The 18,809-nt window shown below is 53.1% G+C and overlaps 1 protein-coding gene, 3 long non-coding RNA genes, 3 other non-coding genes and 1 pseudogene across 7 annotated transcripts; 4 read left to right on the forward strand and 4 right to left on the reverse strand.

Annotated features, from left to right (window-relative positions):
- The first annotated feature begins 115 nt into the window (after window positions 1-115).
- LOC129644691 (uncharacterized) lies at window positions 116-1,166 on the forward strand. Its single transcript, XR_008710935.1, has 2 exons — window positions 116-204; window positions 710-1,166. It is a non-coding gene; the product is annotated as an uncharacterized LOC129644691 (long non-coding RNA).
- Window positions 1,167-3,307: 2,141 nt separating this feature from the next.
- Window positions 3,308-3,426, reverse strand: LOC129645114 (5S ribosomal RNA). The gene has a single exon (XR_008711208.1). It is a non-coding gene; the product is annotated as a 5S ribosomal RNA (ribosomal RNA).
- A 976-nt stretch (window positions 3,427-4,402) lies between these two features.
- Window positions 4,403-5,490, forward strand: LOC129644692 (uncharacterized). The gene is made up of 2 exons (XR_008710936.1): window positions 4,403-4,535; window positions 5,034-5,490. It is a non-coding gene; the product is annotated as an uncharacterized LOC129644692 (long non-coding RNA).
- Window positions 5,491-7,625: 2,135 nt separating this feature from the next.
- Window positions 7,626-7,744, reverse strand: LOC129645126 (5S ribosomal RNA). The gene has a single exon (XR_008711217.1). It is a non-coding gene; the product is annotated as a 5S ribosomal RNA (ribosomal RNA).
- Window positions 7,745-8,731: 987 nt separating this feature from the next.
- Window positions 8,732-9,809, forward strand: LOC129644693 (uncharacterized). The gene is made up of 2 exons (XR_008710937.1): window positions 8,732-8,853; window positions 9,353-9,809. It is a non-coding gene; the product is annotated as an uncharacterized LOC129644693 (long non-coding RNA).
- A 971-nt stretch (window positions 9,810-10,780) lies between these two features.
- On the forward strand, window positions 10,781-16,718 carry LOC129644403 (uncharacterized). Its single transcript, XM_055570055.1, has 4 exons — window positions 10,781-10,788; window positions 12,144-12,292; window positions 12,559-13,185; window positions 13,684-16,718. Exons 1-4 carry the CDS (start codon window positions 10,781-10,783, stop codon window positions 13,965-13,967), a joined length of 1,068 nt encoding a protein of 355 aa, XP_055426030.1. The 3' UTR covers window positions 13,968-16,718.
- Window positions 11,945-12,063, reverse strand: LOC129645137 (5S ribosomal RNA). Its single transcript, XR_008711227.1, has one exon. It is a non-coding gene; the product is annotated as a 5S ribosomal RNA (ribosomal RNA).
- A 57-nt stretch (window positions 16,719-16,775) lies between the features above and the next one.
- Window positions 16,776-18,756, reverse strand: LOC129643289 (stabilizer of axonemal microtubules 1-like; annotated as a pseudogene).
- Window positions 18,757-18,809: the final 53 nt, after the last annotated feature.

An 18,809-nucleotide genomic window follows, 5' to 3' on the forward strand; every position in this document is an offset into this window, starting at 1 on the left:
CGCACCTCAGAGGGAGGCCGCGCGGAAGCAGCAGCTTCCCCAAGGGAGGGGGCGTCAGCCTTGGGCCGGGCCCGGCTGGACGGCTGAAAGCGGTGCCCTGGGGCTGGCGTTTGCCCGTGGAGACCCCAAGACTTCCTCGTCTCCAAGGTCCCATTCGGCTTGGCTACCTAAAGCGGGACCCAGCCCCTGCCCCTAGGCCAGAGGGTGAGTGCGTGCGAGTGTGTGTGTGTGTGTGTGTGTGTGTGTGTGTGTGTGAGTGTGAGGGTGGGGTCGGGTCGACTTGGGGCCGGATGGATACCCAGAGTGGAGGGGGGAGAGTGTGGACGCCACCGGCTTGGGAAGCTTGCGTGGTCCTCTTGCTGTCTCTCTCTCCCTCTTTCTCCGTCTCCCTTACCTGTGGTTTTCAGCTCTTGAACTGTCTTGGGGGGGGGGTGTACCTCCCTAAACCCAAAGCAACTTTCTCTGGAGACGTAGTGAAGGGTCAATGCACTCTTACTCATCTGATATACCCTAAAATCCTGGACATGTCTGGACTCAGACTTTGAGGGCAGCCTTCCTGCCAACTCTGGCAGTCATTGATGGTGCTACAACTGTAATCCTCTAAAGGACCAAAAGTCCCGTACAAGTCCAGACGTCTGCTCTGTACAGTCTCTTCGTACAGTACAGGAACGTATAGAACAGAATGACACATTCTTTTTTAATTGTACAGATGACTCAGCTGCCACCTGCTGCCTAGTCAACATCGTCAACATGTGGGAGTCAAGCAAGAGTTCCAAATCCCTTGTTGTGGTCCTTGGAAAGACTTCTGTTCTGAGTTGCTCAGTTGTGCCCAACTTTGATGCGACCCATGGCCTGCGGCCCGTCAGGCTCCTCTGTCCGCGACTTTGCCCAGGCAAGAATACCGGAGCGGGTTGCCATTTCCTTCTCCAGGGGATCTTGCCCACCCAGGGATCAAACCCGAGTCTCCTTCAGGTGGACGCCTTCCCATCTGAGCCAGGATACTGCTAATTGCCTAGTCGAAATACAAAGAAAAGAGCTAGTGTTCTACTAAGTGCCAAGACGATGGAAGAGACGGAAGGTTTCCTTTGTTGGTAGAGTTGAATCTTTCCTTCGTTTTAGTTTATTTTTACTATTAAGGCTACTTGAACAAGGCAATGGAGAAACCCCAGTATTGGAAAGCAATCGACTTTTTTAAAGAAACGCGTGGCAGGCTAAACTTCCTTCGTTTTTCAGAGTTGGTTAAATGCAAAAGCTTTATTCAACCAATATGACTATTGTGAAGGGTATTTCAGGTCTCCATGATGAATCACTAAGGCATCAAGGAAGAAAGGAGTAGAGGTGGAGACAAAAAGAACAACCTTTCCCCTTGGCCCCCTCTCAACCAGCTGCTTAGTTCCTTCATCTCATGGACCTCGACGTGGGATTATCTTGTTTGTCCGGTTTTTGTTCGGGGACCCTTTCTAGTCAGGAGGCTATAAGCAGTGGTGGGGAAGCCCTTCTCTCCATTCCACGTGAGACCCAGTGGACAGTCCAGGCCCTGCCCACTGCATTGAGTCTGTAGCAACAGAATCACCAGGGATGCTGGTTGAAAACGCGTATGCTTGCAATCCACTCCCCTTCGCTACTGACTGTTTGAGGTGGCGGTCTGGAACCTATAGCTGGAAGCTTTCTTGATGTTCCCAAATGACACAAAAAGTCTGAGGACTACGGAAGATCTTCCCGTTTCTGGAAGAGTCACACACCTACAGAAGGAACCACAAGAGTGGCCTGCAATGGTAAAGGTATCAGTATTGGACTACAAGTTGGAAGGTCTCCACCTTTGCTATGCAAGTAAAATGATCTTCCTTTGAAGTGCAAATGGATCATGCTAAAAGTTTGCATTGTTCTAGAGCATTTTAGAAGCCCTGAATGATGGGAATCGCACGTACGAGTTCCTTGAAAGCAAGAACCTGTGTGTCTGGGTATGTCTTCATGCCTTAGATTGTGCCTTGAATGTCGTGTGCACATCAACGGAAGAAAGAGAAGAGTTGAACCGACAAAGATACAAAGAGATCAAAAGTGCTGAGCCAAGTGAAAAGTTGAGGCTTCCAAGAACTTCTCTGTCTTTCACACACTGAATACATATTGAGCACCGACTATGAGCGCGTAGGCATGTAATAAGTTTCTGCACATAGAATGCTGAGAGAAGAAGACACACAGTTGCTGCCTTCACTGAGACTGATCTAATGATAAATAACAGGCAGATCCTGTGAGAACCGATACAGGGGACTCCCCCGTCACCAAAAACTGGGTGTGGGAGAAGGCTTTTCAGAGTCATAATTGAGTTGAGGTCCATAGGTTGAACCAACGTACACCAGGGTTGAGGTGCAGGAGGACTTTCAGGCAGGTCAAATAGCATCTTGGAAGGCTCTGTGACAAGGGAACCTTCGTACATTCCAGACATGGAAAATGCCCTATGGGAGGGAACCCAAAGAGTGCAGAGGGCACTCCAGTGGAAAGAAATGAGAGAAGAAAGTGGCGCCCAAGCAATGAAGGGATTTGGCCGTATATGAAATATGATGGGAAAATACAAGAGCAGTTTTAGCAGGGAGGTGGTAGAATTGGATCTGCGTTTTGAAAAGGTCATCTTGCTCAACATCACTAATGACTGGAGCGACTCAACTCCAAACTACAACGAGGTACCACTTCACATTAGTCAGAACGGTCCTCATGGCAAAGTCTGTCAGTAACAAAGGCTGCAGAGCAGGTGCAGAAAAGGGAACTCTCCTCCACTGTTGGTAGGACTGTGAGTCGGTAGAGCCGCTACGGAAAAGCGTATGGAGGTTCCTCAAGAAACGAAAACTAGAAGTACCATATTATTCGGCAGTCCCACTCGCAGGCATATAGCCACCAAAAGTATATGACTCAACAAGATGCAGGCACCTTCTGTGCAGATGAATCTGTGTGTGCCCGCGCGGGGGCGCGCGCGAGCACGCGCGAACGCCTGCGAGGTCGGGGCTGGGGCTGGGGCTGGGGCTGGGGCTGGGGCTGGTGGTGCTGCAGCCCCCCCGGGATGGCCTGAGGCACGCCAAGGGAGCCCCAGACGGAGACCCGAGGGACGGTCGTCCGGTTTCCTGGAAGCCGAATGCGGAGGGGCTCGCGGGCCGCGCGGAGGCAACCCCGGTCTGCAGCGGGAGGCGCGGCCCCGGCCAGCCCCCCGACCCAGCCCCCTTACCCACCCCCCACCCCCACCCCCGGGAGGGGCTGGGGCTGCGAGGGCCCAGGAGTTGCGAAGGGGGGCGGGGGCTAAAGGAGAGGGGAGGCAAAAAGCCTACAGCACCCGGTATTCCCAGGCGGTCTCCCATCCAAGTACTAACCAGGCCCGACCCTGCTTAGCTTCCGAGATCAGACGAGATCGGGCGCGTTCAGGGTGGTATGGCCGTAGACGGAGGCGGCTGCCGCCGGGCGCCCTAAGAGCCCTGCGCTGCGCCTCCCTTTCGCTCTGACCTGCCGGTCGGGCTGGCCAGCCGCACCTCTCCACGGGGGCGCGCGCTGTACTGGAGCCGCACCAGCCGCGACCGGACTCCGGCCTGCCGACGCCGCCACGCCCCCGAACACCGCCACCCCCCAGCCAGCAACCGCCTGGCCGGGCCCCGGGGGCCCCCAGCGGCCGGGCGTGCGTGCGTGCGTGCGTGCGGGGCCTGGGGGTGGGGTGGGGATGGGGTGAGGGGCGCGGAGGTCTCGGCGCCCTCCCGCCCTGGGCCTCTCCAGGCCCGGCCCCGCTCGGCGGACCTCCCCCCATCCAGTTCGCTGCTCAGGGACACTCGGTCCCGCCCCGGAGGTTGTCTGGCTTCGGGGCCCGCCGCGGCCCGCTCCCCGCAGCCCGGGGGCCTCGGAGCCTCCTGCGGGCCTAGGCACAGCCCAGCCGGGGCCCTGAGCGCCCATCCTGCCCGGCCCCTGCCGGGTGCCCAAACCCACCGCGAGCCACAGGCAGGCACACGGACAGACGCCCAGACACTCGCACGCACCCACGCGAAGGGAGACAGCCGGCCGGCGCAAGCTCCTCAGCCAGAGCCATAGCACCTGTGAGAGGCCGGGGCCAGAGGAAAGGGCGGGCGGCCGGCTGTCGGGAGAGACAGAGGCAGAAAGAGATGAAGGTTCCGAGACAGACTGGAAGACAGCGAGAGGGAGCTACAGACAGACAGACGCGCTCGCGCGCGCGCGCGCACACACACACACACACACACGGACACAGAGACAGAGGGCGAGTGACAGAGAGACGGCAAACGGGAGACAGACAGGGGAGAGAGGATGGCATCGGATCCGAGACAGACACACTGGCACAGACCGTGACGCACCTCAGAGGGAGGCCGCGCGGAAGCAGCAGCTTCCCCAAGGGAGGGGGCGTCAGCCTTGGGCCGGGCCGGCTGGACGGCTGAAAGCGGTGCCCTGGGGCTGGCGTTCGCCCGTGGAGACCCCAAGACTTCCTCGTCTCCAAGGTCCCATTCGGCTTGGCTACCTAAAGCGGGACCCAGCCCCTGCCCCTAGGCCAGAGGGTGAGTGCGTGCGAGTGTGTGTGTGTGTGTGTGTGAGTGTGTCGGTGGGTGAGGGTGGGGTCGGGTCGACTTGGGGCCGGATGGATACCCAGAGTGGAGGGGGGAGAGTGTGGACGCCACCGGCTTGGGAAGCTTGCGTGGTCCTCTTGCTGTCTCTCTCCCCCTCTTTCTCCGTCTCCCTTACCTGTGGTTTTCAGCTCTTGAACTGTCTTGGGGGGGGGTGTACCTCCCTAAACCCAAAGCAACTTTCTCTGGAGACGTAGTGAAGGGTCAATGCACTCTTACTCATCTGATATACCCTAAAATCCTGGACATGTCTGGACTCAGACTTTGAGGGCAGCCTTCCTGCCAACTCTGGCAGTCATTGATGGTGCTACAACTGTAATCTTCTAAAGGAACAAAAGTCCCGTACAAGTCCAGACGTCTGCTCTGTACAGTCTCTTCGTACAGTACAGGAACGTATAGAACAGAATGACACATTCTTTTTTAATTGTACAGATGACTCAGCTGCCACCTGCTGCCTAGTCAACATCGTCAACATGTGGGAGTCAAGCAAGAGTTCCAAATCCCTTGTTGTGGTCCTTGGAAAGACTTCTGTTCTGAGTTGCTCAGTTGTGCCCAACTTTGATGCGACCCATGGCCTGCGGCCCGTCAGGCTCCTCTGTCCGCGACTTTGCCCAGGCAAGAATACCGGAGCGGGTTGCCATTTCCTTCTCCAGGGGATCTTGCCCACCCAGGGATCAAACCCGAGTCTCCTTCAGGTGGCCGCCTTCCCATCTGAGCCAGGATACTGCTAATTGCCTAGTCGAAATACAAAGAAAAGAGCTAGTGTTCTACTAAGTGCCAAGACGATGGAAGAGACGGAAGGTTTCCTTTGTTGGTAGAGTTGAATCTTTCCTTCGTTTTAGTTTATTTTTACTATTAAGGCTACTTGAACAAGGCAATGGAGAAACCCCAGTATTGGAAAGCAATCGACTTTTTTAAAGAAACGCGTGGCAGGCTAAACTTCCTTCGTTTTTCAGAGTTGGTTAAATGCAAAAGCTTTATTCAACCAATATGACTATTGTGAAGGGTATTTCAGGTCTCCATGATGAATCACTAAGGCATCAAGGAAGAAAGGAGTAGAGGTGGAGACAAAAAGAACAACCTTTCCCCTTGGCCCCCTCTCAACCAGCTGCTTAGTTCCTTCATCTCATGGACCTCGACGTGGGATTATCTTGTTTGTCCGGTTTTTGTTCGGGGACCCTTTCTAGTCAGGAGGCTATAAGCAGTGGTGGGGAAGCCCTTCTCTCCATTCCACGTGAGACCCAGTGGACAGTCCAGGCCCTGCCCACTGCATTGAGTCTGTAGCAACAGAATCACCAGGGATGCTGGTTGAAAACGCGTATGCTTGCAATCCACTCCCCTTCGCTACTGACTGTTTGAGGTGGCGGTCTGGAACCTATAGCTGGAAGCTTTCTTGATGTTCCCAAATGACACAAAAAGTCTGAGGACTACGGAAGATCTTCCCGTTTCTGGAAGAGTCACACACCTACAGAAGGAACCACAAGAGTGGCCTGCAATGGTAAAGGTATCAGTATTGGACTACAAGTTGGAAGGTCTCCACCTTTGCTATGCAAGTAAAATGATCTTCCTTTGAAGTGCAAATGGATCATGCTAAAAGTTTGCATTGTTCTAGAGCATTTTAGAAGCCCTGAATGATGGGAATCGCACGTACGAGTTCCTTGAAAGCAAGAACCTGTGTGTCTGGGTATGTCTTCATGCCTTAGATTGTGCCTTGAATGTCGTGTGCACATCAACGGAAGAAAGAGAAGAGTTGAACCGACAAAGATACAAAGAGATCAAAAGTGCTGAGCCAAGTGAAAAGTTGAGGCTTCCAAGAACTTCTCTGTCTTTCACACACTGAATACATATTGAGCACCGACTATGAGCGCGTAGGCATGTAATAAGTTTCTGCACATAGAATGCTGAGAGAAGAAGACACACAGTTGCTGCCTTCACTGAGACTGATCTAATGATAAATAACAGGCAGATCCTGTGAGAACCGATACAGGGGACTCCCCCGTCACCAAAAACTGGGTGTGGGAGAAGGCTTTTCAGAGTCATAATTGAGTTGAGGTCCATAGGTTGAACCAACGTACACCAGGGTTGAGGTGCAGGAGGACTTTCAGGCAGGTCAAATAGCATCTTGGAAGGCTCTGTGACAAGGGAACCTTCGTACATTCCAGACATGGAAAATGCCCTATGGGAGGGAACCCAAAGAGTGCAGAGGGCACTCCAGTGGAAAGAAATGAGAGAAGAAAGTGGCGCCCAAGCAATGAAGGGATTTGGCCGTATATGAAATATGATGGGAAAATACAAGAGCAGTTTTAGCAGGGAGGTGGTAGAATTGGATCTGCGTTTTGAAAAGGTCATCTTGCTCAACATCACTAATGACTGGAGCGACTCAACTCCAAACTACAACGAGGTACCACTTCACATTAGTCAGAACGGTCCTCATGGCAAAGTCTGTCAGTAACAAAGGCTGCAGAGCAGGTGCAGAAAAGGGAACTCTCCTCCACTGTTGGTAGGACTGTGAGTCGGTAGAGCCGCTACGGAAAAGCGTATGGAGGTTCCTCAAGAAACGAAAACTAGAAGTACCATATTATTCGGCAGTCCCACTCGCAGGCATATAGCCACCAAAAGTATATGACTCAACAAGATGCAGGCACCTTCTGTGCAGATGAATCTGTGTGTGCCCGCGCGGGGGCGCGCGCGAGCACGCGCGAACGCCTGCGAGGTCGGGGCTGGGGCTGGGGCTGGGGCTGGGGCTGGTGGTGCTGCAGCCCCCCCGGGATGGCCTGAGGCACGCCAAGGGAGCCCCAGACGGAGACCCGAGGGACGGTCGTCCGGTTTCCTGGAAGCCGAATGCGGAGGGGCTCGCGGGCCGCGCGGAGGCAACCCCGGTCTGCAGCGGGAGGCGCGGCCCCGGCCAGCCCCCCGACCCAGCCCCCTTACCCACCCCCCACCCCCACCCCCGGGAGGGGCTGGGGCTGCGAGGGCCCAGGAGTTGCGAAGGGGGGCGGGGGCTAAAGGAGAGGGGAGGCAAAAAGCCTACAGCACCCGGTATTCCCAGGCGGTCTCCCATCCAAGTACTAACCAGGCCCGACCCTGCTTAGCTTCCGAGATCAGACGAGATCGGGCGCGTTCAGGGTGGTATGGCCGTAGACGGAGGCGGCTGCCGCCGGGCGCCCTAAGAGCCCTGCGCTGCGCCTCCCTTTCGCTCTGACCTGCCGGTCGGGCTGGCCAGCCGCACCTCTCCACGGGGGCGCGCGCTGTACTGGAGCCGCACCAGCCGCGACCGGACTCCGGCCTGCCGACGCCGCCACGCCCCCGAACACCGCCACCCCCCAGCCAGCAACCGCCTGGCCGGGCCCCGGGGGCCCCCAGCGGCCGGGCGTGCGTGCGTGCGTGCGTGCGGGGCCTGGGGGTGGGGTGGGGATGGGGTGAGGGGCGCGGAGGTCTCGGCGCCCTCCCGCCCTGGGCCTCTCCAGGCCCGGCCCCGCTCGGCGGACCTCCCCCCATCCAGTTCGCTGCTCAGGGACACTCGGTCCCGCCCCGGAGGTTGTCTGGCTTCGGGGCCCGCCGCGGCCCGCTCCCCGCAGCCCGGGGGCCTCGGAGCCTCCTGCGGGCCTAGGCACAGCCCAGCCGGGGCCCTGAGCGCCCATCCTGCCCGGCCCCTGCCGGGTGCCCAAACCCACCGCGAGCCACAGGCAGGCACACGGACAGACGCCCAGACACTCGCACGCACCCACGCGAAGGGAGACAGCCGGCCGGCGCAAGCTCCTCAGCCAGAGCCATAGCACCTGTGAGAGGCCGGGGCCAGAGGAAAGGGCGGGCGGCCGGCTGTCGGGAGAGACAGAGGCAGAAAGAGATGAAGGTTCCGAGACAGACTGGAAGACAGCGAGAGGGAGCTACAGACAGACAGACGCGCTCGCGCGCGCGCGCGCACACACACACACACACACACGGACACAGAGACAGAGGGCGAGTGACAGAGAGACGGCAAACGGGAGACAGACAGGGGAGAGAGGATGGCATCGGATCCGAGACAGACACACTGGCACAGACCGTGACGCACCTCAGAGGGAGGCCGCGCGGAAGCAGCAGCTTCCCCAAGGGAGGGGGCGTCAGCCTTGGGCCGGGCCGGCTGGACTGCTGAAAGCGGTGCCCTGGGGCTGGCGTTCGCCCGTGGAGACCCCAAGACTTCCTCGTCTCCAAGGTCCCATTCGGCTTGGCTACCTAAAGCGGGACCCAGCCCCTGCCCCTAGGCCAGAGGGTGAGTGCGTGCGAGTGTGTGTGTGTGTGTGTGTGAGTGTGTCGGTGGGTGAGGGTGGGGTCGGGTCGACTTGGGGCCGGATGGATACCCAGAGTGGAGGGGGGAGAGTGTGGACGCCACCGGCTTGGGAAGCTTGCGTGGTCCTCTTGCTGTCTCTCTCCCCCTCTTTCTCCGTCTCCCTTACCTGTGGTTTTCAGCTCTTGAACTGTCTTGGGGGGGGGGTGTACCTCCCTAAACCCAAAGCAACTTTCTCTGGAGACGTAGTGAAGGGTCAATGCACTCTTACTCATCTGATATACCCTAAAATCCTGGACATGTCTGGACTCAGACTTTGAGGGCAGCCTTCCTGCCAACTCTGGCAGTCATTGATGGTGCTACAACTGTAATCTTCTAAAGGAACAAAAGTCCCGTACAAGTCCAGACGTCTGCTCTGTACAGTCTCTTCGTACAGTACAGGAACGTATAGAACAGAATGACACATTCTTTTTTAATTGTACAGATGACTCAGCTGCCACCTGCTGCCTAGTCAACATCGTCAACATGTGGGAGTCAAGCAAGAGTTCCAAATCCCTTGTTGTGGTCCTTGGAAAGACTTCTGTTCTGAGTTGCTCAGTTGTGCCCAACTTTGATGCGACCCATGGCCTGCGGCCCGTCAGGCTCCTCTGTCCGCGACTTTGCCCAGGCAAGAATACCGGAGCGGGTTGCCATTTCCTTCTCCAGGGGATCTTGCCCACCCAGGGATCAAACCCGAGTCTCCTTCAGGTGGCCGCCTTCCCATCTGAGCCAGGATACTGCTAATTGCCTAGTCGAAATACAAAGAAAAGAGCTAGTGTTCTACTAAGTGCCAAGACGATGGAAGAGACGGAAGGTTTCCTTTGTTGGTAGAGTTGAATCTTTCCTTCGTTTTAGTTTATTTTTACTATTAAGGCTACTTGAACAAGGCAATGGAGAAACCCCAGTATTGGAAAGCAATCGACTTTTTTAAAGAAACGCGTGGCAGGCTAAACTTCCTTCGTTTTTCAGAGTTGGTTAAATGCAAAAGCTTTATTCAACCAATATGACTATTGTGAAGGGTATTTCAGGTCTCCATGATGAATCACTAAGGCATCAAGGAAGAAAGGAGTAGAGGTGGAGACAAAAAGAACAACCTTTCCCCTTGGCCCCCTCTCAACCAGCTGCTTAGTTCCTTCATCTCATGGACCTCGACGTGGGATTATCTTGTTTGTCCGGTTTTTGTTCGGGGACCCTTTCTAGTCAGGAGGCTATAAGCAGTGGTGGGGAAGCCCTTCTCTCCATTCCACGTGAGACCCAGTGGACAGTCCAGGCCCTGCCCACTGCATTGAGTCTGTAGCAACAGAATCACCAGGGATGCTGGTTGAAAACGCGTATGCTTGCAATCCACTCCCCTTCGCTACTGACTGTTTGAGGTGGCGGTCTGGAACCTATAGCTGGAAGCTTTCTTGATGTTCCCAAATGACACAAAAAGTCTGAGGACTACGGAAGATCTTCCCGTTTCTGGAAGAGTCACACACCTACAGAAGGAACCACAAGAGTGGCCTGCAATGGTAAAGGTATCAGTATTGGACTACAAGTTGGAAGGTCTCCACCTTTGCTATGCAAGTAAAATGATCTTCCTTTGAAGTGCAAATGGATCATGCTAAAAGTTTGCATTGTTCTAGAGCATTTTAGAAGCCCTGAATGATGGGAATCGCACGTACGAGTTCCTTGAAAGCAAGAACCTGTGTGTCTGGGTATGTCTTCATGCCTTAGATTGTGCCTTGAATGTCGTGTGCACATCAACGGAAGAAAGAGAAGAGTTGAACCGACAAAGATACAAAGAGATCAAAAGTGCTGAGCCAAGTGAAAAGTTGAGGCTTCCAAGAACTTCTCTGTCTTTCACACACTGAATACATATTGAGCACCGACTATGAGCGCGTAGGCATGTAATAAGTTTCTGCACATAGAATGCTGAGAGAAGAAGACACACAGTTGCTGCTTTCACTGAGACTGATCTAATGATAAATAACAGGCAGATCCTGTGAGAACCGATACAGGGGACTCCCCCGTCACCAAAAACTGGGTGTGGGAGAAGGCTTTTCAGAGTCATAATTGAGTTGAGGTCCATAGGTTGAACCAACGTACACCAGGGTTGAGGTGCAGGAGGACTTTCAGGCAGGTCAAATAGCATCTTGGAAGGCTCTGTGACAAGGGAACCTTCGTACATTCCAGACATGGAAAATGCCCTATGGGAGGGAACCCAAAGAGTGCAGAGGGCACTCCAGTGGAAAGAAATGAGAGAAGAAAGTGGCGCCCAAGCAATGAAGGGATTTGGCCGTATATGAAATATGATGGGAAAATACAAGAGCAGTTTTAGCAGGGAGGTGGTAGAATTGGATCTGCGTTTTGAAAAGGTCATCTTGCTCAACATCACTAATGACTGGAGCGACTCAACTCCAAACTACAACGAGGTACCACTTCACATTAGTCAGAACGGTCCTCATGGCAAAGTCTGTCAGTAACAAAGGCTGCAGAGCAGGTGCAGAAAAGGGAACTCTCCTCCACTGTTGGTAGGACTGTGAGTCGGTAGAGCCGCTATGGAAAAGCGTATGGAGGTTCCTCAAGAAACGAAAACTAGAAGTACCATATTATTCGGCAGTCCCACTCGCAGGCATATAGCCACCAAAAGTATATGACTCAACAAGATGCAGGCACCTTCTGTGCAGATGAATCTGTGTGTGCCCGCGCGGGGGCGCGCGCGAGCACGCGCGAACGCCTGCGAGGTCGGGGCTGGGGCTGGGGCTGGGGCTGGGGCTGGTGGTGCTGCAGCCCCCCCGGGATGGCCTGAGGCACGCCAAGGGAGCCCCAGACGGAGACCCGAGGGACGGTCGTCCGGTTTCCTGGAAGCCGAATGCGGAGGGGCTCGCGGGCCGCGCGGAGGCAACCCCGGTCTGCAGCGGGAGGCGCGGCCCCGGCCAGCCCCCCGACCCAGCCCCCTTACCCACCCCCCACCCCCACCCCCGGGAGGGGCTGGGGCTGCGAGGGCCCAGGAGTTGCGAAGGGGGGCGGGGGCTAAAGGAGAGGGGAGGCAAAAAGCCTACAGCACCCGGTATTCCCAGGCGGTCTCCCATCCAAGTACTAACCAGGCCCGACCCTGCTTAGCTTCCGAGATCAGACGAGATCGGGCGCGTTCAGGGTGGTATGGCCGTAGACGGAGGCGGCTGCCGCCGGGCGCCCTAAGAGCCCTGCGCTGCGCCTCCCTTTCGCTCTGACCTGCCGGTCGGGCTGGCCAGCCGCACCTCTCCACGGGGGCGCGCGCTGTACTGGAGCCGCACCAGCCGCGACCGGACTCCGGCCTGCCGACGCCGCCACGCCCCCGAACACCGCCACCCCCCAGCCAGCAACCGCCTGGCCGGGCCCCGGGGGCCCCCAGCGGCCGGGCGTGCGTGCGTGCGTGCGTGCGTGCGGGGCCTGGGGGTGGGGTGGGGATGGGGTGAGGGGCGCGGAGGTCTCGGCGCCCTCCCGCCCTGGGCCTCTCCAGGCCCGGCCCCGCTCGGCGGACCTCCCCCCATCCAGTTCGCTGCTCAGGGACACTCGGCCCCGCCCCGGAGGTTGTCTGGCTTCGGGGCCCGCCGCGGCCCGCTCCCCGCAGCCCGGGGGCCTCGGAGCCTCCTGCGGGCCTAGGCACAGCCCAGCCGGGGCCCTGAGCGCCCATCCTGCCCGGCCCCTGCCGGGTGCCCAAACCCACCGCGAGCCACAGGCAGGCACACGGACAGACGCCCAGACACTCGCACGCACCCACGCGAAGGGAGACAGCCGGCCGGCGCAAGCTCCTCAGCCAGAGCCATAGCACCTGTGAGAGGCCGGGGCCAGAGGAAAGGGCGGGCGGCCGGCTGTCGGGAGAGACAGAGGCAGAAAGAGATGAAGGTTCCGAGACAGACTGGAAGACAGCGAGAGGGAGCTACAGACAGACAGACGCGCTCGCGCGCGCGCGCGCACACACACACACACACACACACACACACGGACACAGAGACAGAGGGCGAGTGACAGAGAGACGGCAAACGGGAGACAGACAGGGGAGAGAGGATGGCATCGGATCCGAGACAGACACACTGGCACAGACCGTGACGCACCTCAGAGGGAGGCCGCGCGGAAGCAGCAGCTTCCCCAAGGGAGGGGGCGTCAGCCTTGGGCCGGGCCCGGCTGGACGGCTGAAAGCGGTGCCCTGGGGCCGGCGTTCGCCCGTGGAGACCCCAAGACTTCCTCGTCTCCAAGGTCCCATTCGGCTTGGCTACCTAAAGCGGGACCCAGCCCCTGCCCCTAGGCCAGAGGGTGAGTGCGTGCGAGTGTGTGTGTGTGTGTGTGAGTGTGTCGGTGGGTGAGGGTGGGGTCGGGTCGACTTGGGGCCGGATGGATACCCAGAGTGGAGGGGGGAGAGTGTGGACGCCACCGGCTTGGGAAGCTTGCGTGGTCCTCTTGCTGTCTCTCTCTCCCTCTTTCTCCGTCTCCCTTACCTGTGGTTTTCAGCTCTTGAACTGTCTTGGGGGGGGGGGTGTACCTCCCTAAACCCAAAGCAACTTTCTCTGGAGACGTAGTGAAGGGTCAATGCACTCTTACTCATCTGATATACCCTAAAATCCTGGACATGTCTGGACTCAGACTTTGAGGGCAGCCTTCCTGCCAACTCTGGCAGTCATTGATGGTGCTACAACTGTAATCCTCTAAAGGACCAAAAGTCCCGTACAAGTCCAGACGTCTGCTCTGTACAGTCTCTTTGTACAGTACAGGAACGTATAGAACAGAATGACACATTCTTTTTTAATTGTACAGATGACTCAGCTGCCACCTGCTGCCTAGTCAACATCGTCAACATGTGGGAGTCAAGCAAGAGTTCCAAATCCCTTGTTGTGGTCCTTGGAAAGACTTCTGTTCTGAGTTGCTCAGTTGTGCACAACTTTGATGTGACCCATGGCCTGCGGCCCGTCAGGCTCCTCTGTCCGTGGCTTTGCCCAGGCAAGAATACCGGAGCGGGTTGCCATTTCCTTCTCCAGGGGATCTTGCCCCCCCCAGGGATCAAACCCGAGTCTCCTTCAGGCGGACGCCTTCCCATCTGAGCCAGGATACTGCTAATTGCCTAGTCGAAATACAAAGAAAAGAGCTAGTGTTCTACTAAGTGCCAAGACGATGGAAGAGACGGAAGGTTTCCTTTGTTGGTAGAGTTGAATCTTTCCTTCGTTTTAGTTTATTTTTACTATTAAGGCTACTTGAACAAGGCAATGGAGAAACCCCAGTATTGGAAAGCAATCGACTTTTTTAAAGAAACGCGTGGCAGGCTAAACTTCCTTCGTTTTTCAGAGTTGGTTAAAACCAAAAGCTTTATTCAACCAATATGACTATTGTGAAGGGTATTTCAGGTCTCCATGATGAATCACTAAGGCATCAAGGAAGAAAGGAGTAGAGGTGGAGACAAAAAGAACAACCTTTCCCCTTGGCCCCCTCTCAACCAGCTGCTTAGTTCCTTCATCTCATGGACCTCGACGTGGGATTATCTTGTTTGTCCGGTTTTTGTTCGGGGACCCTTTCTAGTCAGGAGGCTATAAGCAGTGGTGGGGAAGCCCTTCTCTCCATTCCACGTGAGACCCAGTGGACAGTCCAGGCCCTGCCCACTGCATTGAGTCTGTAGCAACAGAATCACCAGGGATGCTGGTTGAAAATGTGTATTCTTGCAATCCACTCCCCTTCGCTACTGACTGTTTGAGGTGGCGGTCTGGAACCTATAGCTGGAAGCTTTCTTGATGTTCCCAAATCACACAAAAAGTCTGAGGACTACGGAAGATCTTCCCGTTTCTGGAAGAGTCACACACCTACAGAAGGAACCACAAGAGTGGCCTGCAATGGTAAAGGTATCAGTATTGGACTACAAGTTGGAAGGTCTCCACCTTTGCTATGCAAGTAAAATGATCTTCCTTTGAAGTGCAAATGGATCATGCTAAATTTTACATTGTTCTAGAGCATTTTAGAAGCCCTGAATGATGGGAATCGCACATACGAGTTCCTTGAAAGCAAGAACCTGTGTGTCTGGGTATGTCTTCATGCCTTTATTGTGCGTTGAATATAGTGTGCACATCAACAGAAGAAAGAGAAGAGTTGAAGCGACAAATATACAAAGAGATTAAAGGTGCTGATCCAAGTGAAAAGTTGAGGCTTTCAAGAAGTTTTCTGTCTTTCACACACTGAATAAATATTGAGCATCTATTATGAGCTCGTAGGTATGTAAAAAGTTTCTGGACATAGAATCCTGAGAGAAAACTAACAGTTTCTGCTTTTATTGAGACTATTCTAATGATAAATAACAGGCAGATATTGTGAGAAGTTATAGAGGGGACTATTCCCTCACCAGAAACTGAATGTCACAGACTTTTCAGAGTAGTAATTGAGTTGAGATCCTTAGATTGAAGCAACGTACACCAGGTTTGTAATGAAGGAGCAATTTCAGGCAGGTAAAATAACATCTTGAAAGGCGTGTTACAAGGGAACATCCATATATTCAAGAAATGAAAAATGCTCTATGCAATGGAACGAAAGAGTACAGAGGGCACTCCAGTGAAAAGCAATCAGAGAAGAATGTGGAGAGCAAGCTATGAAGGGATTTGGTCGTATATGAAATATGTTGGGAAAATACAAGAGCAATTTTAGCAGGGTGGTGGTAGAATTGGATCTGCGTTTTTCAAAGTTCATCTTGCTCAACATCACTAACGACTGGGGAGACTCACTGCAGACTATAAGGAGGTACCACTTCACATTAGTCAGAATGGTCCTCATGGAAAAGTCTGTCAATAACAGATGCTGGAAAGGATGTGTATATTCCTCTACTGTTAGTAGGAATGTGAATTGGTAGAGCAACTGTGGAAAAGAGTATGGATGTTCCTCAAGAAACTAAAACTAGAAGTAGCATATTGTTCAGCAGTCCCACTCCCAGGCATATATCCAATAAAAGTATAATTCAAAAAGATCTATGCAGCATCCTTAAGTTCACAGCAGCACTATTTCCAATAGCCAAGGCATGGAAACAAATGTCCAGTGACAGATGAACGGATAAAGAAGATGTGATACATATGTATACAATGGAATGCTATCAGCCATAAAAAGGAATGAAATAATGTCATTTGCAGCAACATGAGTGCCTCTAAAGATTATCATAATTAATGAAGTAAGCCGAACGAAAAAGACAAGTGCCATATAACTTGTATGTGGAATCTAAAATATGGCAAAAATGAATTTATCTATAAAACAAAATCAGACTCACAGACATAAGAGTACAGACTGGTCGTTGCCAAGGCCATAGGTGAGGGAAAAACTGGGAGTTCCCGATTAGCAGATTGTAATCTATTATATTAATCTATTGGATGGATAATCAACAAGGTCCTACTGTATAGCACAGGGAGTATATTCTATATCTTGTGATGGAAAAGAATGTTAAAAAAGCAATGTCTGTAAGTGTATAACCGAGTAACTCTGCTGTCCAGCAGAGATTGGGACAACACTGTAAATCAAGTATACTTCAGTGAAAAATAAAATTAAAAAAAGAAATAGGTCATCTTGGGCACCTAAAGTTAGAAAACAGATCAGAGATGCAAAAGCTGGAGTAGATAAAAACATAACCCTTAGGAAGTTATTGCATTCTGGTCACATTGGAAAGCAGACAAACACAGGGATTTTAGGAGGTTAAAAAAGAAATCAACAGACCTTTTTATATTTCCTTTTTACATTCTCATTTTTGTCATTCTAGCTTAGTTCTCATCTTTCTGTTTTTCTCAAGTTGTGACTCAACCAGTTTCTTGCTTTTTAGATTGGTTCAACTTAAATCAACTAAATAGTTTATAAAGTGTTAAACTAAATAATTTAAAGAAATCGTTATTAAAACCAGGAGAGTGGTGAAAAAATAAGTAAAGCAAATTGTACCTTGATATTTACTTAAATGTTGTTATTCCTTCCATCTTGCCACGATATGCTCGAAATTCTTCCTTGGGCTTCAGACTCTGAGGTGGAAGAACACTCCCATATGTAGGATATTTTTCCAAATATTCAGTTGTGGCACAAGACGTGCCAGAATTTTCATAAATCCTTGTGGTTCCATGTGGGCAATGATGTCACCTACGCAAACATAAAAAACTCATCACAGTTTAACTCACATGAACAATTGTGTGTGCACACTGCAGAGGAAAATATGATAGATGGCAGTTTTGACTGATAAAGTGAAAGAAATAGACATTTGGAAATTTTTAGTTACATAGTAGGAAAAAAAAAGCTTAAAATAACAAGATGAAAAATTTTGACACAGGTCAAAATTTCCCAAAGGGGCCCAACAATCTTGATCCTGATAGACAGAGGCATGTATTGAAACATCAATGAGTTTGTTCTCTTAGAAGAGCAGGGATCTTTGCCCCACTTTATCACAGTTGCAGGTGGTGGCCAGATCTCAAGAGTTGGTTAGGTGAACCCTTCAATAGTGGCTCCTGGCTTTGCCAAGATTCTTGTACCTCAAACATACACTTGAAAGTAGGGGTGGCACCATTGCTGAGGGGATTCTTAGAACTTCAGCAAGAGACACGTCAGTGGGAAGCATTACCAATGTTTAAAGCCCAGAGAAGATTCTTCTTGCTTTGGCAATGCCTCAGTTCCCTGGATCATTTAACTGCCTGAAGAAAAGGGAGCCTCCAACAACATGAAGACTGAAAATTCCTCACAGCTGGATGGGAAAGGAACTTGGGTTGGATAGAAATGAAAGATTAGACATAATAATTAATTTTCATGCACATCAGGGTTTTCAACTATGAATCAAATCCTCAAATGTCGATTTATCTTTTAATCCACATTGGATTATTAATTATAAACATTTACCATGAAACTAAGGGGAAAACTGCTTTCATCAACATTCTAAGTGTCTTTCCTTTGGAGGAGACTACAATACCACAGAGCTGACATATTCATAATATTCATTGAGCGAACAGTGATCTAATCCCTGGGTCAACAGGGAAGTTGAGGAAGGAGAAGACTATTTCTTAGGTGATGGGAGATTGTCAGGCAGGACTCACTGACCAATTCTAGGTTTCAGGAATTCAGATTCCAAAGGAGCGCAGGCTGGATGGGCTTGGGAAAGAAAATATCGGTCAGGTAGGGGTGGAAAAAAAAGAAAGCAAGGGATAACAGAAAGCGTAACATGGGTTGAAAACTCATCGACTTGCACACCGTTCTATTCTTGTTTCCTTTTATTAATTTTTAAAATAGTGTGGGGCATACACTCTCCCAGCCGAATCAGATCTCCCCCAATTACCAGCCTGACCTCTGGCCCGCTGCTGCACAGGCATATAAGTCCCCCCGCTGGATGGCATTGGAGTTTGCGCCCCTGGATAGGAGCCCACAAATGCGTGCGTGCGTACAAAGTTGTTTCAATCGTGTTTGCCACCGTATGGTCTGTAGCCCGCCAGGCTCCTCTGTCCATGGGATTCTCCAGCAAAGAATACTGGAGTAGGTTGCTGTGCCCTCCTCCAGGGGATCTTCACAAACTACGGATGGAACCTCGTCTCCTGGGTCTCCTGCATTGGCAGGCGGGTTCTTTATCACTAGCGCCACCTGGAAAGTGCCAGGAGCCCACAAAGCAGAACTGCTTAATCCGAGATAGCTGGTGGGGTGCGCGGCCAGCATTCTGGGACCCGGGAATAAGTGGGGACGTCGCTGCGCCCGGGTCCCCGCACCTCCGCGGGGCGGCCACCCTGAGGGCTTCGTCCCCGCCCCCCTCCCCTCCCCTCCCCGCGGCCCTAGCTCTCTTCCGAGACCGGCCGCCGCCACGCCGGCCGTTCTTTACCCGCAAGTACAAATCTGACACAGGCATCAGGCCCTCATGCTCCCGGCTTCTCGGCTCCTACAAACTCGCAGCTTTCGCTGTTCCACCGAGC

Source organism: Bubalus kerabau, chromosome 2 (assembly GCF_029407905.1).
Source record: "Bubalus kerabau isolate K-KA32 ecotype Philippines breed swamp buffalo chromosome 2, PCC_UOA_SB_1v2, whole genome shotgun sequence".
NCBI lineage: Eukaryota > Metazoa > Chordata > Mammalia > Artiodactyla > Bovidae > Bubalus > Bubalus kerabau.

Excerpts from the sequence above, each read along its gene's own strand:
- LOC129644403 (XM_055570055.1), top strand. Across the intron at positions 12,293-12,558 it reads GGGGCCCCCAGCGGCCGGGC|CGCCCATCCTGCCCGGCCCC; the intron begins GTGCGTGCGTGC and ends CGGGGCCCTGAG. Across the intron at positions 13,186-13,683 it reads CCCTGCCCCTAGGCCAGAGG|ATGACTCAGCTGCCACCTGC; the intron begins GTGAGTGCGTGC and ends TTAATTGTACAG.